This window comes from Aspergillus affinis (assembly GCF_023601865.1).
Source record: "Aspergillus affinis strain CMG 70 chromosome Unknown NODE_27_length_306053_cov_87_951578, whole genome shotgun sequence".
Lineage (NCBI taxonomy): Eukaryota > Fungi > Ascomycota > Eurotiomycetes > Eurotiales > Aspergillaceae > Aspergillus > Aspergillus affinis.
In genome coordinates this window covers 133260-151284 of record NW_026515808.1, presented here as the reverse complement: position 1 = coordinate 151284, position 18025 = coordinate 133260, and the positions used below count along the sequence as shown (strand labels likewise).

The window sequence follows — 18025 nt, the reverse complement described above, 5'->3', positions numbered from 1 at the left end:
CCGAACGCGTTCTGGAAACCCATAGTGCAGAACAAGGCCAGGAAAGCACCAACAAGAGCAAGGCTTGACCGAAGACTAGAGGAATGATCCCACATGAGCAAGTGTTGTGATCAAAAGGAGCCAGCTGCAGAATCGAGCGAGCTTACGTGAATTCTTTCACCTTTTTCTTTGGTCTCTCGACCTCCGGCTCAGGAGAAACCGATGCCGGTGACATTGCAACGGCGGGACAGGATGGAAGAAAATATACAGAATCGGCACTGGGGTCAAGTAAAACGCGTGATAGCAAAGAATTGAATGGTTTTTGCTCAACAATGTCAATAGAGACCGGGGAAAAAAGGAGTTCTCGTCTAGATTTGTCTGGGCTGTTGATATAGTAGTTGAGTATTCCTACTTTGGACCCAGAAGGATCAATCCCCATGGAAGCTCCTCGGAGCTCCGTGGCAGTCCGAGGAGGTGGTTGTGAACATATGTCCATTATTACAGCAACAACGCAGCTGGTTGAGAGGGAACTAGTTCCATTCGTTCTTCCATATGAGCCAGATACAGTAAAATGAATCTCGATACGAGGGAATCAGAAGGGTGAGGGGACCAGAATCTGCTGTTTTGTATATATCGACGCCCTTATCGATAAGGGTGCTTGGGTCTAACCGCCTTCGGTAACAAACCTTCTCCAAACAGGCTAGTGCCTAACCTGGCTGCCTCAGGCCATTTCTCTCCGTCCCCTCTGCCTTCCTCTTTTCTTTTCCTTCTTCTTTTCTTTCCTCGTTTCCTTTATCTTTCATCCAACCATTCATCGTTCCACTACTGGACGGAAATGGGTGCCAGTGCATGAAGACTATTCTCTTATCTAAGCTATCGAGATCGATCTTAGATTCCTGACCAACAACAATGCAGCGACGGCGACCGAGACAATTGCCCGTGTCCTGTCAGCTTTGTCGTTCGATGAAGCTCAAGTGTAGTCGGGACGACCCATGTTCAAACTGTGTATCGCGTGGTCTTACGTGTCAAAGGGCATACCGTGGGTCTCTCAAGCCATCATCACACGCTGAACAACCAACTCAGTCCTCGGGTCCTACCAATGAGGACCTCCTAGTTAGAATACAGCGGTTAGAAGAACTCATTCTTCGATCCCATTCTGGAACTAGTCCTTCTACAATTGAGAAAACCTCTCAATCACCGGTGGTTCCATCGTATATCTCAGAAGGCGAAGGGGACTCTAGGTGGTTGGAAGAAGTCGGCACTCGCGAGCCGTCAGTGGTGAGTGAATTACGTGTCGTTTTTACGAGCTCAACGAATTTTAGTCATCTCACAGTTTTGCAGTTATCCGACCTCTCCAATGGACTTTCTTTTCGCGTTTCCACAATACAACGGGCTCTGTCTAGTGATTCCGTTATAGGAGACTCGCCGGGCAGTAACTCGGGATCTGTCAATGTGTGGCTGCCGTCGAAGATTGAAGCGACATGGCTTCTCGATAAATACGTCGATCACGTGGCATTTTTACACCATATTGTACATCTTCAATCGGTGCGTACGCTGATGGACGACATGTACAGACAACTCGGATCGGGCGTCGTCCTGGAGCCGAGCCATGTTGCATTGCTCTTAAGCATTTTCGCCAGTACCGCTGTCATCCTAAGCTCGCATCCGGGATCAGCGTCAGTCTTGGGTAGTGAGAAAAATGCATTTTCATGTGCATGTTCGTGGAGCAAAGCAGCTCTCAATGTGCTTGACCACTCTAGCAGGAGCTCACAAGGCTCTGTCGAGGATGTACAGGCAATGATAATCCTATCCTTTGTCGTTTTCAACTTCGAGGGCTTTAATGTCAGGTTTCGGACTTTAAGTAGTAACGCACTGACCATTGCTCGAGATCTATCCTTGCATCGCTTAGATGCCACTTCTGCGCGACCGAATATTTCGCAGGATAGCTCGGGAAAAACGGAGATCAAAAGACGTGTTTGGTGGCATTTGGTTTCTACTGACTGGTTTGTACAACCCACGGTTGCAGCGAGTGAGCGTTATGTTCTGCTGGCATACTGACATACATAGGCTTCTTGCCCTCTCTGGAGGACCCCAAGAAGGTACTTACCTGGTTAACCCCAATCACATGCTCGTCAACTGCCCGCGGAACATTGACGACGTAGACCTCGACTGTCAAGACCCCAGTTACAATGTACCCTTACTCCAACCCACTGCCATGTCCTACTCATTATTTAGGGCCCAACTTGCAAATATCTGTCGTACTGTGGTTGATACGCTGCCACCTTCATTCTCGAGCTGGGTCGAGGTCAACTACGATGAGATCGTGTCGCTGGATCAGCAATTTGAACATTTCTTGCGTGACCTTCCATTCTTTTTCCGTCTTGATGAGGCAAGCCGCAAACAAAGCCGAGAGATTGACCGGGAGTATCCTCAATTTTTATTCCAACGCTATATCATCAGTAGCACGGTACACTCTTGTCGTTTTAAATTGAATCAACCATTCTTTACCCGCACGTCCCTTAACAGACGTTTCGAATACTCACGAAATGTTTGTTTACAATCTGCTCGGGCTATCATAGAGATGAAACGACAGCTAGACAATAATGATACCATCGCAATCTCAGGGCGCCTGGCTATATTTCTCCACACGTTTTATCTGGCCACTGTCGTTCTGGTTATGGACTTCTGCATGAACAAAGACCAACGCGACGACAGCGAGCGACGACGGGAAGTTGTGGGAGCATGTCGAGATTTACAAGTTGCGTCTAGGAATTCCCCTTTGGCTTCTCGGTTCCTGGAGTCACTCACCACCATCCTTCGAAAGTATGGAGTTGACATCTTGCCGCCAGAGTCTTCACAGACAATCTTAGGCCCGGAGCCTTTTCCTGTCTCGGTTGGCTTGGAATCAGGGTTTGTTGATGGGGTTCAAGACAGCCACACAGGCTATGACACTCAAAGCGCTGAGATCGAGGGGTCGTGGGAAAGTTTTATTGACCCCAATCACGCCAATGGTGAAGTCAGCTGGGATAGCCTCTTTTCTATACTCGATGCGCAATTGACCTGAATAAACGCGACAAAAATGCCCATGAACTGCCCATTGTGGCAGAGATGATACAAAAATTGCATTGAAACTAAATTTCAGGAAATGGATAGGTATTCGATGACAGATCTCCCCGGCACTTTCTTCGGCTAAGTGACAAGATGCCGACTCCGATCCCGTGCAGCGGCTGAGGCTCACAAATTCTTGCCGTAAAACTGATTGCAATCTTTTTTCACTGTGAGATTGCTGATTCACAAAAATGTTGTCTCGCACAATAATCTCCTCTAAAGCCTCCTGGGAAAGGATTCGCCCTCTCCTCCTACATGCGCCCAAGACCGAACGAGCACCACATATTCGCACGCAACCTCTGAGATCGCAATCGCTGAAAGGAAGGAGGCAAGAACCATGCGCTCTATTTCGTTCATTCAGCACGAATGGGCCGACGCTCGCAGAAACAAAGGTGATTGCGGTACCTCAGATGGCGGAATCGATATTGGAAGGCGTCCTTGCCAGCGTATACAAGCGGGTTGGTGACTACGTGAGCATGGACGAGGAAGTGGCATCGATTGAAACGGACAAAATCGATGTTGCTGTTAACGCCCCAGACAACGACATTAACTATCACTAAGGTCTTAGTCAGTGAAGGCGACACGGTGACTGTTGGGCAGCCCGTGGTGGAGGTCAGCCTGGAGTCGCGCGACCTGATAAAAGGGAAATATAGCGAGGCATCAAAGGCAAAGCATAAAGAAGAATTCAACAAATCCGATCTTCATCAAGAGCCACCAAAGCAGGTTGAGAAGAAAGATCATTCACAAGATCATGCATCACAACTATGATTACAACCTCGCACCTCTCCCATTGGCGCATACAAGGGCAGCCGGGGTGAAAACAAAGTACTTCTCTGCGCCCGTTTACTGCATTTTGAAACTCACATGCCCAGGTTAAAATGTCCCGCATGCGTATGCGCACGGCCGAACGCCTCAAAGAATCCCAGAACAAGGCGACTTTCTTGACCACTTTCAACGAAGTCGACATGTCGAGCGTGATGGAGTTTCGGAAGCAGAACAAGGACGAGGTGCTGAGAAAACACGGCGTGAAACTGGGGTTCATGGGCCTCATTTCTCGGGCTTCCGCCCTTGCTTTGAAGGAGATCCCTACCATCAACGCATCCATCGAGAATGACGAGATGATTATGTACCGAGACTACATTGATCTAATACGCAACATCGAGAATATGAAAATAGTTGATGTTGAGAAAGGCATTGCCGACTTGGGCACAATAGTATTTATCCCAATTCTCCAGAGTAGGTTTAAAAATGCTGACGAACACAGGCACGCGATGGCAAATTGACAATGGGAGACATGGCTGGTGGCACATTTACCATCAGCAACAGCGGGATTTGGGGATCTTTATTCGGAACGCCGATAATCAATGTTCCGCAAACTGCCGTTCCAGGAATTTATGGTATTCAGGAGCGTCCTGTTGCCGTCAATGGAGAGGCTGCCATCCGACCGGTGAGTATTCTGGAACGTACTTGCAAGTTAAGCGTTGCTAATTGTATCCAGATGATGTATACGGCGTTGACTTACGACCACCGTCTGGTGTATGGACGAGAAGCTGTCACTTTCCTCACATTAGTAAAGAATCATTGGGAGGATCCTTCCAATATGTTGATTGTCTAAAAATATTTTATATCGTATATCGTTCCTTGGTCTTCATGATATATTTTTAGCAGGTCGACACTCTAACATATACCGAATCCCCTTATCAAATTCATCTGAACAAATTAGATGAATAATTGATCAAGATTATCCAAGTATTTTAGGGACAAACATGAAATGAAAACGGGCGTTCCATGCATCGGCAAAATGTTAACCTACCGAGCAGCATACCCTCGGGTCAGGGCCCTAGTGCATTATCGAGGGCAACCCCATCATTGTGAGTAGCCTATGTCAAAAATTGGACAGGTTTTGTCCTTCATGGTTATCTGATTGGAAGAGCCTGAATATTTGCCAATATGGCAATTGCTCCTATAAAAACACGACGGTCGCTCAATCGTTTGAAATCCAACCATTAATCAGTCAAAAGTGCCAATCAGTCTGTAACACTAAACCCTGTTCAACAAAGAAGTCTTGGGCGTGGCACATTCGCTAACTGCCAGGGATTAATCTGGCTAATGCGCGCCAACTTGCACCAGCCAATTCTCAGCCTGGTAAGCGAAAGGAAACAATCAGAGACTGGGACATTCGTGTTTAATTTGAAATATCCATTTTTAGATATGGGAAAGCAAACCCGAAATTAGTCCGATTGTCATTGCTCATCTCGGGGATTGGTTCTGTTGCTTTGGTCTGCATCAGAATCGTGGCCCAGTGCAGCTGCCAAGCCGAACGGCGCTTCGAGTGGAGGTGGAATGTATATCTGAGTGCGACTTCGCTAATAAGAAGCTACCACTTAGCGCCATGCAATGTAACGCCTTGCTAATGACAGGACGGTCTGTCGACCAAGGCCCTGGGTAATTGAGGCATCACCCCCTCTTTCCTTCCTTGCATAGCTCGAGTCGGCCTTCTTAGGCATTATGCACATTATCAATGATGGCAGGGTCTTTTCCTTCCTTGTCCGCTCCCATCTTTCTTTCTTCCGCTTCTTTTTCCCTTGTCGGTTGATGTTCAGGATGCTAGGGAATATGCGATCGTGATATCCGCTTCCTTGCTCTAATCCTGCGCTCTCTTGTCCCACTGGTGTCAGTCTGCGGATGTTGTTCGCCTTGCACGTCGAAAGTTTTGTGTATTGCGACGCCCTCCAACTGTCCATCCTAGTGCATGTTTGCTCCAGATGGAGCGCCAAGATCACATCTCGAGTTGTGCGCCGGAGGTGGTACCCTGGCAAGGCAAGGCGGCATCGAGGCCGCTAACGAGAAAGATACCCAGAAAATTGCGTACACCGCAGGTTGGCCGCAATACACGGAAGGAAAACATGACGAGACAGAGGGATCCAAACAATGAATATGTGGATTGACAACGAAGATTTTCTGGATCCTGGTTTTCGCGTTGGTGGTGGTTCTTGCGGCCAGAATAGGAGCCGGCGTTGGGGGTGGGTTGGCGAGTCAAAAGATGTAGGCACGTTATTAGGAAGGTTCATATTGGGATAATTTAATATGACCGAACGCTCACCTATGACCTCTAGTCATGCCGACGCATCGTCGTTACCAGCCGAGAGCAGCACTGCCGCGACAAGCACCGTCGCAGATATTTCCACCTCTTCGACAGCGACGGCAACTACGACGGGTGAAACGTCAACGAGCACAAGCAGCAAAACCTACGGACCGGCTGCAATGCAACCGACAATCAGTACTACACACCCAATAACCCGGCCGACGATTCCAGTCCGTTCACTGTCAACAATCGCACCCTGAAATACAAGATCCACTGCTACGAGAACATCCCCGATAGTATGTCATTCAACAAACAACCCGCAGATCACCAAGCTAGGACAGTTGAAAGGTCTGCGCAGTCTGCAGGAGTGCATCAAGGCGTGTGCGACACTCAATTATGTTATTGCGAACGCAATGGGCGGTGAATCGGCCGATGTTCCGTTTAGCAAGCTCTATAGCGGAGTGGTCTACTCGTATCAGAATTACATTGCGGGACAGCCGATCAATTGTGATTTGAATAGTGGGGTGCACGAGAATGCGTCGAGAGTTTCGTGGACTGATGATTGGGGTCCCGAAACGCATACTCAGGTCGATTCGGCGATCTTGGATTGGGAGGATTGATGATCATGGGGGTTTTTTATCTTTTATGCTAGAGTGTATATACTAGGGATGGCACCCTTGGTGGGTTTTATGTTTTGTATTGCGAGTGTGGCTCTCGTCAAGCGTTAAGGTCAGTTATGAAGTTAAGCTGTTCAACTACTAAGAGGCGTGGATGTCTCAATTATCCAAGCACTCTGTCTTTTAACATGCGTTGTTCTAGGTCCTCCAGCTCCCCTTGACCTAGTGATAATATATTGACATGTATGGCCCCTTTTTATCTGAGCAGGAGAAAGAAAGCCAGAATTGGTAGTCGGTGCTCTTTTCGAGGTCGATTCCGGGACTGTGCTAGGTATTAGCTTCCAATTCTTAAGGAGTAAGTACCCAAGCGACGGAGCGAATAAAGGTTGTTGGAGGGGAATACAGATAGACAGACTGAAACACTCACACGAACGAAGCAACATTGTCGATGTATGCTCTCCCTTGCTCGGTATTGACGTGCCTCTCGATAAAGCTCGACACTGTCTTTGCAACGCCCAGATCGCTGATTCCGGACAAATTGATATAGATCTTGGGCTCTGGGAGTGATCGGCCCGGTTGAAGCTCGTAGTTGGCTAAAAGGCATACGAACTCGCGTGCGGTATCGTTTTGGTTATGCAGGTCACCTGACATATCGAGAGCGTCCCACAGTTCACGCAGCAGTCCCAGCCCCCTGGAGTTTCCAGGACTCGCAAGTTTGCCACCCATGGTCCAAAAGTCCGATACTCGTTCGAAGTCTACCTGGCCATCGAACACGTAGATCTTGCAACGCGAGGCCGTGGGCTTGACAAGGTCGACGCTTATCCAATGGACCTGAGCGGAGGCCGGAAGGTCCAGGCAGTAGCTCTCGAGTGCCGCCAGTGCATCTTTAAAGGATTCATCTGCATTGATGGTCTTGACGGCTGAGAATATCAAATCCGAGCAGCAGGTGCCGGTCACGTGTGCTTTGGCCCCTGGAAAGAGATATAGCTTGACCATGGCGTCCTCATTCCCAAAATCTAATGCCACCATGGACTGGGATTGGTAGGGCAGATTTTTCACACCGTCACAGTCGCGAAGGGCGGCGTCTTCTTCATCAGACAAGGTCAGCCGGTGGATTAGCTGATGATATAAGGACATGTCAACTTTCACACCCGCCTGTTTCAGTCGATTCAACATCTGGCCAGGTACCACTCGGTTGAAAGCGTCCAGGCCGGCCATGGGTCGATAATCAATGGGTTCTATGCTCATTCGGAGCGTTGCCCGGGACCGCATGAAGTTGGTGCTGATTTCCAACGTTCCTTGGCTAGTGAACGGCGTTTTGTAGAGCTGAGGCCGGTCGATGGATGGGAATGGTCCCATCATTGGCACAATGTGGAGGGCATAGAGACACAGGTATCTGTATTGCTGATGGATGTCATAGTTGGCAGCAACGAGCATTCTGGCCATCATCGGGCCGGACTTATGCCACCATTCGTGTTCATCGTGATTGGAGAAGGAAATGTGCTTGGTGAGAATTTTGAATGGCTCGGGGGTGCTTGACGGGTCTGCGGATGCTTCTGCATCGTGCAGAAGTGTATAAGCGGACATGAGTGCATCCGGGGAACATGAGCTCACCCAGAGAAAGATTGGTCAGATTTCTCAGGTCTGGTTCAGATGGGTGGTATCAATGTATTTTATAGAATTCCCCGGCGCCTTTCTGAGAAACCAATATTCCGTGTGCAACCACCAGTTGTCATTTTGTAATACTAACATGGATTAAGACCGTGAGACGAGGGTATCTCTGACCGGGTCTGTGGTTTGATTGTGCCCGACAACAATGTTTACGTTGCATAATTCGTTGAAAGGTAACCTCGCTTAGAGTCTACCACCGAAGGCGATCTCCAGTCACCGGGAAGTCATGACAACTGGTGATGAGATGGTTCAAGGTGATAGTTTCACCAGTGATTATTCGCGGAGCATGTCCCAGTTTAGGGCGCTGGATGCTGATTGACATTTTAGTCAATTGAACCGTATCCAATATTAGGATATGGGCCATGTCAGGGTTTCTTGCAAAGCGATGTACATGCAGAAGTGTAGAAGTATAGATGGCTGCCCGGTCGGCAGACCTTCCCGGGAAGACCCGTGGGCCATATACCGGGGAAAGGTTACCCGGACATCGCCGATATAGGAGGCACGCAAGGGATGCGGAGACTGAATATTGGTAATTATGCTGGATCTAGAAGGGTAAGCCTGTTTTTGGGATGAACACAGGGGTATCCCCTGCTCTGAGGGTTATATATTTAGCAACCAAGAGCTGTGTTTCACCCGGACTGCTTTCGGACACGGATGGAAGATATCTATATGCTCGGTGCAAACCTGGAATTACTGACTAGACGGGGCACCCAACGGGGATCTCCAGATGGTTTCGGCCAGTGCCGAGGATGGGCATTACTGTATATCATTGAATTATCGTGAGATCTGGAACAGTAGAAACCAGAATCCCCAGCCAGAAGAGAGTGAGGAATGACGCAAGTGGAGTGGCCACCAGGGGGTCTAGACCGGCTAGTGGTGGGCGGCAGAACGGGACCGCCGGGACTTTAATTTCCTGGAATAATTGAACTGCACAGTGACCTTAGTAGTAAGTATGAAGATAGATGCAGGAACAGAGGAACAAACTGCAAAGAATTGTTGGATTGAGTTATGATATTTATGCGTCTTATACTGATATGCTGATATGCTTATTATGTATCAACTATCACTCTACCCGGGCAAAATCAAGAAGTAACAGCCCTACCGTGGGCGCCTCCCGCGCGGTGCCGCGCGTTTCCCGTGGGGCGCCCTGGTGGCTCGGCGCCAATCAAGGCAGCCTCAGGCCGGCAGCCGATCACGGGTCCCGCCAGGAGTTAATCTCTCTGGTCTTCGCTCTCATCTTCCGTCGTGCTTCCGATCTTCTCTTGGTCTGATCTTCTTGTTGTGCTACTATGTCCGGTACAACATGCAACCCCGTCGCGTCGTTCGATTCCGCCATCCAGTGAGATATGTTGTCGCTACCCTCCTCCTCCTAGCCTGGCTCTTCTACTGTCTTCCCAGCGTCCGCCACGACCACGACCAATCCCTCCCCTCGTCCCCCATTCCGCCGCCCGCGACCGACCATGTCCCCTGCGACCTGGATCTCGATCGTCTGCGCTCCTACGGCTTCGACTCGTCCGTAGAGTATGCCCGCTGGGAGATCGTGGCCGTCCCCTCGTCCGACTTCCGCGGTTTCGACGATACGCTGGCCGTACCCCTTCCGACCTGGCAGACCGTGAAAGTCGACGCTACCCAGGAAGCTCGCAGAGTCTTGCCGCGAGAACAATGTGATCCGACCGTCTCCATCAAGGTCCCGGTGCCGCCTCCGCGCGTCGATGCCTCGCATCTCGTCGTCGGCGTCGCGACCTCCCTGGAGCGATTGAATGACTCGATGGACGCCTTTGCCGTCTGGGCCGCTGGCACCAAGTGTCGCATCTTCGCCCTGGTCGACAACGTGTCCTCCAGCGAGAAGACGAAGGTCCTGAAGCGAGCCACCGCAATGGAGATCGATCTCACCATCCTCCCCTCCTCCGAGGAACTCCTCGACCGATACTTCCACTTGACTCGTGTCTTGCTGCGGAACCGCGACGAGAATACCCGCTGGGGCGTCATCATCGACGACGATACTTTTTTCCCGTCCATGGCGAACCTCGTCAAGAAGCTCGCTACCTACGACGCTTCTAAACCTTACTACATTGGTGCTCCGACCGAGAACTTCGCGCAGATGGGCATCTTCTCGTACATGGCCTACGGGGGCGCTGGGGTCTTCCTCTCGATGCCCTTGCTGGAGGATATCGACAAGGTGTTTGACGACTGTTACGAATACAAGGATATGGGCGATAAGCGGGTGGCTCGCTGCATTTACCACCACACCAACACGAAACTCACCTGGGACCGCGGGCTGTTCCAGCTGGACATGCGTGACGACGTCTCCGGGTTCTTCGAGGCCGGCCGGCCCTTGCCTCTGTCCCTGCATCACTGGAAGTCGTGGTTCGACGTCGACGTGGTCGCCATGCACAAAGTCGCCGCCATATGTGGCGATGACTGTCAGCTGCGACGATGGCGCATCTCCAAGGACTCGTTCTTCGTCAATGGGTTCTCCGTCGTCAAGTACTCTGAACCGATGAACGATATGATCTCTATGGAGCAGACGTTCGACGATAGTGACTGGGCCCGCGACGAGGGATTCGCCTTCAGTCTGGGGCCGTTGCGTCCCAAGGACGCCGATAAGGTTTCCTTCCGCATGCGTAGCGCCGTTAACGAGGGCGGACGTGTGCGGCAGCTGTACGTGGATGACCCGCCGCCGGAGTTGAACCTCCAGCCGCGGGTGTTGGAGGTCGTGTGGAGATTTGCATAGCGGTGATTGCATTTTTAGCTGTTTGATGTCCTGCTGATGGTACCTAGACGTTTTCTAGTTTATTCGTAATGGCATTTACATATTTATCTGTTCAGTACTATCCTAAAGAATATGAACGAAACGATCATATCTGCTCGAACTTATTACTACTAATTTCCTGACTCCAAATCTCTTTCAAGCGATATATTCAACCTGGTCACACTGTCCTCTTACTCCTCCACGGCACCCGTCAAATGTCCCGCCGTCTTATACAACTTAGGCATCGGCTCCAGTTTCTGTCGCAGGACCCACACCCGGAAATGCCAGACGGCGTTTTTGAGCTGATACATGGCGTGTTTCCGCGTAGGGACCGAGAACACTTGGTCCAGTTCTTCCAAAGTGAGTGCTACACACCGTTAGCTTCTGCTTAACAAAGCAAATGTGAGCAGAGGAGGAATGGAAAAACGTACACTTCGTCTCCGGTACAAACAGCAACACCAACACCCATCCGATCAGACACCAAGCCGCATACCAGGCAAACGCCCCCTGTGGCTTAAAGGCTGCTTTCAGCGGTTCCCATGAAAATGATAGGATGAAGTTGAAACACCACGTCGTGGCCGTCGCCCATGACATGCCGACTTCGCGGACGTGTAGGGGAAACGCTTCCGCGGAGTAGGTGAATGGTACGGGCCCTTCGCCAGGGGAGTAGAAGACCTCGAATAGATACATGCCTGTTGTGACCATCGCGACTCGCTTCTTGCTGTGCGCAATGTCTTCTTCGATCCAGAAGGAGAATCCCGCCCAGAAGAGGCAGATCGCGAGGAAGGGGAACGTGAAGAGGAGGAGGTTGCGTCGGCCCCAGGTGTCGATGGTGAAGAAGGCGGGGAGGGCGAAGACCCAGTTGAGGATTCCTGTCCCCATGGATGCTAGGAGCGCTTGTTGGATGGTGTAGCCCGAGTCGGTGAAGATGGTGGTCGAGTAGTAGGCGATGACGTTGACGCCGCAGAACTAGAGGGTGCTGTTAGGTGGGATTGTCTGTGGTATGGTCAAGGGGGCTTGTTTTAAGACTGACCTGTTGTAGGAACATGACGATCCAGCTGGCTAGAGTTGCTCGTCGGTTTCGAGGCACCGTGAAAAGCTCCAGGAACATAGTGAAGAAGTTCTTGCCCTTGTTGACCTTGCGCTCCAGCTCAACACCCACGTAGGCATAGTAAAGGTCGCGGGCGGCCTGGAGCTCCGACGGTCGGAGTGTCCGGAACGCGTCGAACGCTTTGTGGATCTTGTTGTGCTCGATTAGCCATCGAGGGGACTCGGGGCACAAGTAGACTTGAGCGCAGACGACGATTGGTAGTACGACGGTCGACCCGAGCATCAGCCGCCAGGAGAGATCGTTTGACAGACCCATGAAAGCCACGCCCATGATGTTTCCCAGCATGATGCCGAATGCCGTCCACATCTGCCACATCATGACCAGGGCGCCTCGAATGGGTGCCGGGGAACACTCGGCCGCATAGACTGGCACCGTGGACGACTTGGCTCCGATGCCCAGGCCGAGAACGAAGCGAGCGATGAAAAGGTTGACCCACGAATTGGCCACGCCTTCCCAGATAGAAGCCACCGCTGCTATGAAACACGAGATGAAGATAGTTCCGCGCCGAGCAAAATAACGGTTCATGGGCTCCGTGAGCCAGCATCCTAGAATAGCGCATGCTAGGTACGGTGCACCGACCACCAGTCCAGTAAGGTAGTTTTGCATCTGCTCGGAGAAACGGTCGCTTTTGATGCCCAGTTCCTAAAGAAATAGAAATCAATATTGGAATCTGAGTGACTGTGCTTCTATGCTTACAGTGAGATAGATAGCCTGTGCGCCGTTATTGACTGTTTCGTCCATGCCCTGCACCGCAGCGGCGAGCGAACACATGGCTGTCGATATGTTTAGTTTGCTCCCAATTATCAAGAACACAGTGACAACTTACAGGCCATGAAGTAGAGCTGCCATGGCTGAGACCATTTGTGGGTTACTTCACGCTCTAGGATCTTCTTCTCTTCCTCATTCAGCTCGGGGAGGTCCTGAGCCGCGTGAGGATTCTGCGAAACCAGAGCGCCTTTCCGGAAAGTCTCTCGATACTCCTGAAGCCCATACTTGTCACAGAAATTGTCGACATCCTCGAACAGCTGCTCGCGCGGAATCCCGGCCAAGGGGTTCTCAAAGACGGCTGTGACCTGGGTGCTGGGCCGGCCTTCGATGTCGTAGATGCTGTCGCGCTCTTTTGCATCGTGGACGTGTTCGGCACGGGGTGGACTTTCGCTCACACGCTCGACCTTCTCGTCGTGTGTTGACGAGATTGTTTGCTCTTCTTTCATGGTAGCTTTTCTTTAGAAAGTATGGATCCTTGTCGTCTTCTTTGACCAAAGGAGGCTCGCCGTATCTCTAGACAACTGACAGGAATCGGAAGACAGAAATCCGGACCTTTTCACCAATTTGCGGTTTCGAGGCCAGCAACATAATCATACACATATAAACAATCATTCCCTCACATAAACGACCCCGCAGGGTCGTGCCTGCGTCTTATACGAGCTCCGGAGACGCAGCCTCGCATTCTCCGGTTTCAACGCAGTGGATCCATGGAATCCCTCGAATCCTTGAATAAGGTCACACCGGGCGAGACCTGTCCTACGGCGTCTGACAAGGTTCAGCCCGCAGCCACTCAGCGACGGCTCGCACGATCGAACGGACGTGCCCTTGGGGTGGCAGAAAGGATGGCATACAACGCTAGAGTTTGCCGGTGCATACACTATCCTGGCTGTTTGGCCGAATCGAGGCATAATTCAGTAAGCCACTGGCGGGGATGTCCATCCCGTGCCGTCATTTCCGCCGCAATGGCTTGAGGTCCTACTCAGCCTTTATCAACTGGGTTCGGAGTGCGAGATGATGATGGAAATGGGTGAACCAGGCTGGCGGGTGTCGGTCGCCCGTGAGATGGGTATGACATGGTGTGGGGGTCACCGTTGTACATCTCACATGGTGGACAGGTCAATTTGACCCCGGACAGATCTGTGTCTGCCATGGAACAGCGCTCTGACCGACAAGTCAATCTCGGTGGACCATTTCCCCAACCCGGAACCCCGTGGGGAATGCAGTTGCGGGTTTAGAGGGAATCCTTCTCCAGACGCAGAAGAGGAGAAAAGTGGAGGTCCACGCGAGAGCCGACTAGTGACTAGTCATGTCTATGATTCAAACAAGCCCGTCGAAGCCCTCGCCAAGTGCGACAAAGCAATACGAAGCAACTACGAAGCGCTTGGCCAAGTGCGATCGACGCGGTGGCGGCCAATCACGTGGCGCTGCTGCCCTACTCTGCGTCATCCTCGACCGTCGTGGGTCTGTCTCCATCTTTCTCCATGTCACCCTCGCTGCTTCTTTCGGCGTGGCGCCTTACCTGGCGCTCCTTCGCAACGCTTCTCCGTGCTCAGGCGGCGTGGGCCGGTCGAGTACAGGTCTGTCTGACCGCATTCGGCGCGGCTGATTGGAGTGATTTCCGACACGGTCTGCCTTTCAGTTGACTCCTCATAAGTATGATTTGTTCGTTGGATGATGGCTGTGGGTCTGTTCGCCCAATCTCGCTCACACATGGTCACATGGGAAGTTTCTCGATTGCTGCGGGGATTAATCTAATATCAGTTGACAACGTACAGTGCCAGAAAAGCGACGTTCTGCACGAAATCTTAACACCGTAGACATTGAACTTGACTTCTGTCGGATATACTCTCGCGTTAATTTCTGTCTTTGCACACGTCAAAGACTCCTTGCGCCGCTTTCGTCTCAATAATCCAGTCTAGCAGCCTGCTATCGGTTCGTGGCGCCGCCTTCGACGTCCTCTGGTCAGCGCTGGCTAATCGGCTGCCTCGGCACAATCCAGTCCGGGTCAGACACGCTTCACGTAAGCCTCAGCCGAGAAGGGCAAGAAGATGTGGTGTGCTGGACGGATCCGTTCAAGTATCATTGGTGGTGTCAGCATTCCCACTGGGGAAAGGAATGTTTGGTCAAGCTGCCTCGTACGAGGTCACTTATACTTCATCGCGGTCGGCTATGAACATTCAGACAGAGGAAAGCTTGTAGTGAGACTGGTGATTCATTGACTCCGATCAAATATTGATCGCTTGAGTGTGGCTCTTTCCGATGTTAGCAACTGCCTCCCTAGGCATTGGAGATTCGTCGATCCTGTGGTTTCTCGCAGGTCACTCATCGTACTCTGTCCGCATATTTCCACTCAATGGAGCCTGGCCTGCTCTGATTGTATATGACCAGCAGCTGGTGAAAGCCCAATAACGCCTCTTTCGTCATGTTTCACCCCAGAGCAGCCTTGTGGAATCCGCTGCCAGCCACAGCCGTTTAGCACCGTTAGTGGGTATGGAATTTGCTAAAAGATATACCGAAAACTCGTGTTCGGATCTTTTTATCTCCTTTGGGTGATTAAATAGCTTATTCCTACTGGATTAATGGGGAAGCCACGCGCATAGTGTATATGCAATCTACTTCTAGTAGGAATTCCTGTGCAACAAATACTTGAGAATTGATATATTTATCCGAAACTATACATGCACCTCTCCAGCTTAAAATACTCTACACCATCGACTTCTTATCAATCTCCCACACACTGCTCGGATTCAACCCCAGTCTCTGCCCATCTACAGGTTCTCCCTCGGGTGTACCGCGACTCTCCACGCGCACATTATAGCTCGTACTGACGAACACTCCGCCCGTATCGTCCTTCCCATTCTGACTCGCTGTATTGATCCCCGTCGTGCTGTCATTCCTTTGTCCCTTCCTGGACCGCGACGTCAGATTATAGCCCCCGGAGCTGCCATGGTATTCGTAGTAATTGCGTGCGCCAGAGCTGCCGCCCATTCCCGAGCTCCAGAATCGCTTGGTGAAGAGAGGACGCAGGATGGGGAGGTTCACGGTCGCCACGCCGACGACTGTTTCGCGGATACCCCAGCGGTTGACGGTTATGCTGGACGGTTTGGATCCGAGGGTCAGAGCGGTGCGGATGATGGATGCGGAGATGACGAAGATTCCGGAGCTGAGGAACATGGAGATCACGATTTTGCTGGTGGGGGATAGGGTGTTAGGATCTGGCTTCACGGAGGAGTGGAAGCTGCCTTCTTACCGCGATAGAGATGTTTTGACGCGCCATAGGAGAGGGACTGGAATGAAGAGCCTGGAGTTGTTAGCGTATACATACAGAAGATTTGTCGTTTTGGCGTCCGGTCTTACAATGCTATATCGGTGCTATCATTCTGTTAGCTGGAGCTTGAGAACAGGTATAAGGCATACTCACAAAACGTTGAGAATGCAAGTCACGATAACATTCTGAATCTTAAGCCCACACTCGGCTGCTGACAGTCAATCGAATGCTAATATTTCCAGCCGAACAAGGCACTTACGCGATGGGGGAGGATATACTCTCCAATTGTCGGACATGCTGCTATGTGGTTAACATCCTGGACAGACAAATAGGAGCCTTGTAGGTATCATACGGTCGACACCCCAAAGTCACAGTCAAGAAAACTGCGATGTAGGTAGCAGCGCACAGAATCGCCAGCCAGGCAATAGCTTTCGATTGCCACAAGCCCAACGTCAATCGCTTGCTGAATCCCCAGCCTCGGTTAGCGTTGGGATATCTGGGAGCGACAGGAAACTTACTAAAGGAATAACATCTTCCCCTTCATCACCCAAATCAACGCCGTATATGAGTACCAGGCAGCCAACTCGAACTTTGAGCCGGATTCAACCGATCGGTATGCGGATGGCGAGAGTTTATTTTGTAAAGCATCGGGTATTTCTAGATTTGTCCCTCGTTTATCTTTCTAGTTATTAGTATGCGCGCTTTGTTAGAATCAAGATATGGGCAACGAACATGAAAAATGGACTGTGATGCCATCCATCGTAAGGAAGGCAAGTGCCTATCAACCTGTTAGAGAGAAGAGCACTCGATGTCTGTTGCCAGGCGTCTTACAAGGAATGCTAAGTAATCATCCCCTTGAAATCCCCGCGGGCCAACCATCCGCAGACGCACTCCAAGTCGGAGAAAGATGATGGCGACACTGACGGCATATTCTGTCCATTGCTCAACCAGAAACGAGTTGTCCTTGTAGAATCCGAGGTCTGCCATGTTCCATCGAGTAGACGCGGCGTTTCGAGCTGAGAATAAGTGGTGAACCCAGCGCCCGGTTGTTTTTGCTAGACGTTGGATATCCAAACGTAAACAGCTCACGACAAAGCCACAACAGATGCAAAAATCATAGAAAGGTCGAAAAGCTGAACCCCCCCCGGACAACCCTTTTCCTATAATCGCATCGCTGCCAATTCAGCAGACCCAACCTGTTGGGACTGAAGGATGCGTATATCGCTCCACCATATCGAGAAAAAGCTTAAAAAGGAGATTCAAAACCATCGGCGCGTCACTTTTCCCGTCTCTCGCTGCCCTTCACGGTACCTACTATTGGCTCCTCCTATGGTCCAGGGGCAAAGGCAAATTTGAGTTAGGGTATGGTGGAAACATCAATCCTCCAGGATTCAGCTCCAGTGGAGCAGGTCGATTTGATTGAAAACGAAAATAAAATCCATGACGATCTTCTGCCTTTTGGTCGTTGTAAGGCCCGAGGGTTCGTGAGGCCTGCCTAAAATAGACGCTGGAAATAGGTCTCCAGCCCTCGTTGTGTTCTGGACCGGAAGACTCCGATTTGTTTTAGCAATAGTCGGTCGATTGACGGCACCAACAACGAGCGACAGCTGGTATCCGAGTTTGACTGGACAACAGCGACCCATGCAGTGGAGACGTTCAACCGCTA

The 18025-nt window shown here is 50.9% G+C and overlaps 7 protein-coding genes across 7 annotated transcripts; 4 read left to right on the top strand and 3 right to left on the bottom strand.

Moving 5' to 3' along the window:
- Positions 1–942: 942 nt before the first annotated feature.
- Positions 943–3043, top strand: KD926_005523 (Zn(II)2Cys6 transcription factor; the record flags this gene model as incomplete). The annotated part of the gene is made up of 3 exons (XM_053098728.1): positions 943–1257; positions 1321–1982; positions 2047–3043. 3 exons carry the CDS (start codon positions 943–945, stop codon positions 3041–3043), a joined length of 1974 nt encoding a protein of 657 aa, XP_052957426.1.
- A 235-nt stretch (positions 3044–3278) lies between these two features.
- Positions 3279–4702, top strand: KD926_005522 (dihydrolipoamide succinyltransferase; the record flags this gene model as incomplete). The annotated part of the gene is made up of 5 exons (XM_053098727.1): positions 3279–3557; positions 3625–3810; positions 3960–4301; positions 4352–4534; positions 4586–4702. 5 exons carry the CDS (start codon positions 3279–3281, stop codon positions 4700–4702), a joined length of 1107 nt encoding a protein of 368 aa, XP_052957425.1.
- A 1472-nt stretch (positions 4703–6174) lies between these two features.
- Positions 6175–6792, top strand: KD926_005521 (uncharacterized protein; the record flags this gene model as incomplete). The annotated part of the gene is made up of 2 exons (XM_053098726.1): positions 6175–6402; positions 6496–6792. 2 exons carry the CDS (start codon positions 6175–6177, stop codon positions 6790–6792), a joined length of 525 nt encoding a protein of 174 aa, XP_052957424.1.
- Positions 6793–7212: 420 nt separating this feature from the next.
- Positions 7213–8376, bottom strand: KD926_005520 (cyclo-L-Trp-L-Trp prenyltransferase; the record flags this gene model as incomplete). Its single annotated transcript, XM_053098725.1, has 1 exon — positions 7213–8376. The coding sequence occupies one exon, from the start codon at positions 8374–8376 to the stop codon at positions 7213–7215; it is 1164 nt and encodes a 387-aa protein (XP_052957423.1).
- A 1387-nt stretch (positions 8377–9763) lies between these two features.
- On the top strand, positions 9764–11194 carry KD926_005519 (uncharacterized protein; the record flags this gene model as incomplete). The annotated part of the gene is made up of 1 exon (XM_053098724.1): positions 9764–11194. One exon carries the CDS (start codon positions 9764–9766, stop codon positions 11192–11194), a length of 1431 nt encoding a protein of 476 aa, XP_052957422.1.
- Positions 11195–11403: 209 nt separating this feature from the next.
- Positions 11404–13537, bottom strand: KD926_005518 (sugar porter family MFS transporter; the record flags this gene model as incomplete). The annotated part of the gene is made up of 5 exons (XM_053098723.1): positions 11404–11579; positions 11644–12181; positions 12246–12965; positions 13020–13096; positions 13150–13537. 5 exons carry the CDS (start codon positions 13535–13537, stop codon positions 11404–11406), a joined length of 1899 nt encoding a protein of 632 aa, XP_052957421.1.
- A 2257-nt stretch (positions 13538–15794) lies between these two features.
- KD926_005517 (uncharacterized protein) lies at positions 15795–17346 on the bottom strand (the record flags this gene model as incomplete). The annotated part of the gene is made up of 9 exons (XM_053098722.1): positions 15795–16281; positions 16342–16392; positions 16449–16463; positions 16513–16567; positions 16619–16659; positions 16712–16822; positions 16878–17037; positions 17092–17137; positions 17191–17346. 9 exons carry the CDS (start codon positions 17344–17346, stop codon positions 15795–15797), a joined length of 1122 nt encoding a protein of 373 aa, XP_052957420.1.
- Between the last annotated feature and the right edge of the window lie 679 nt (positions 17347–18025).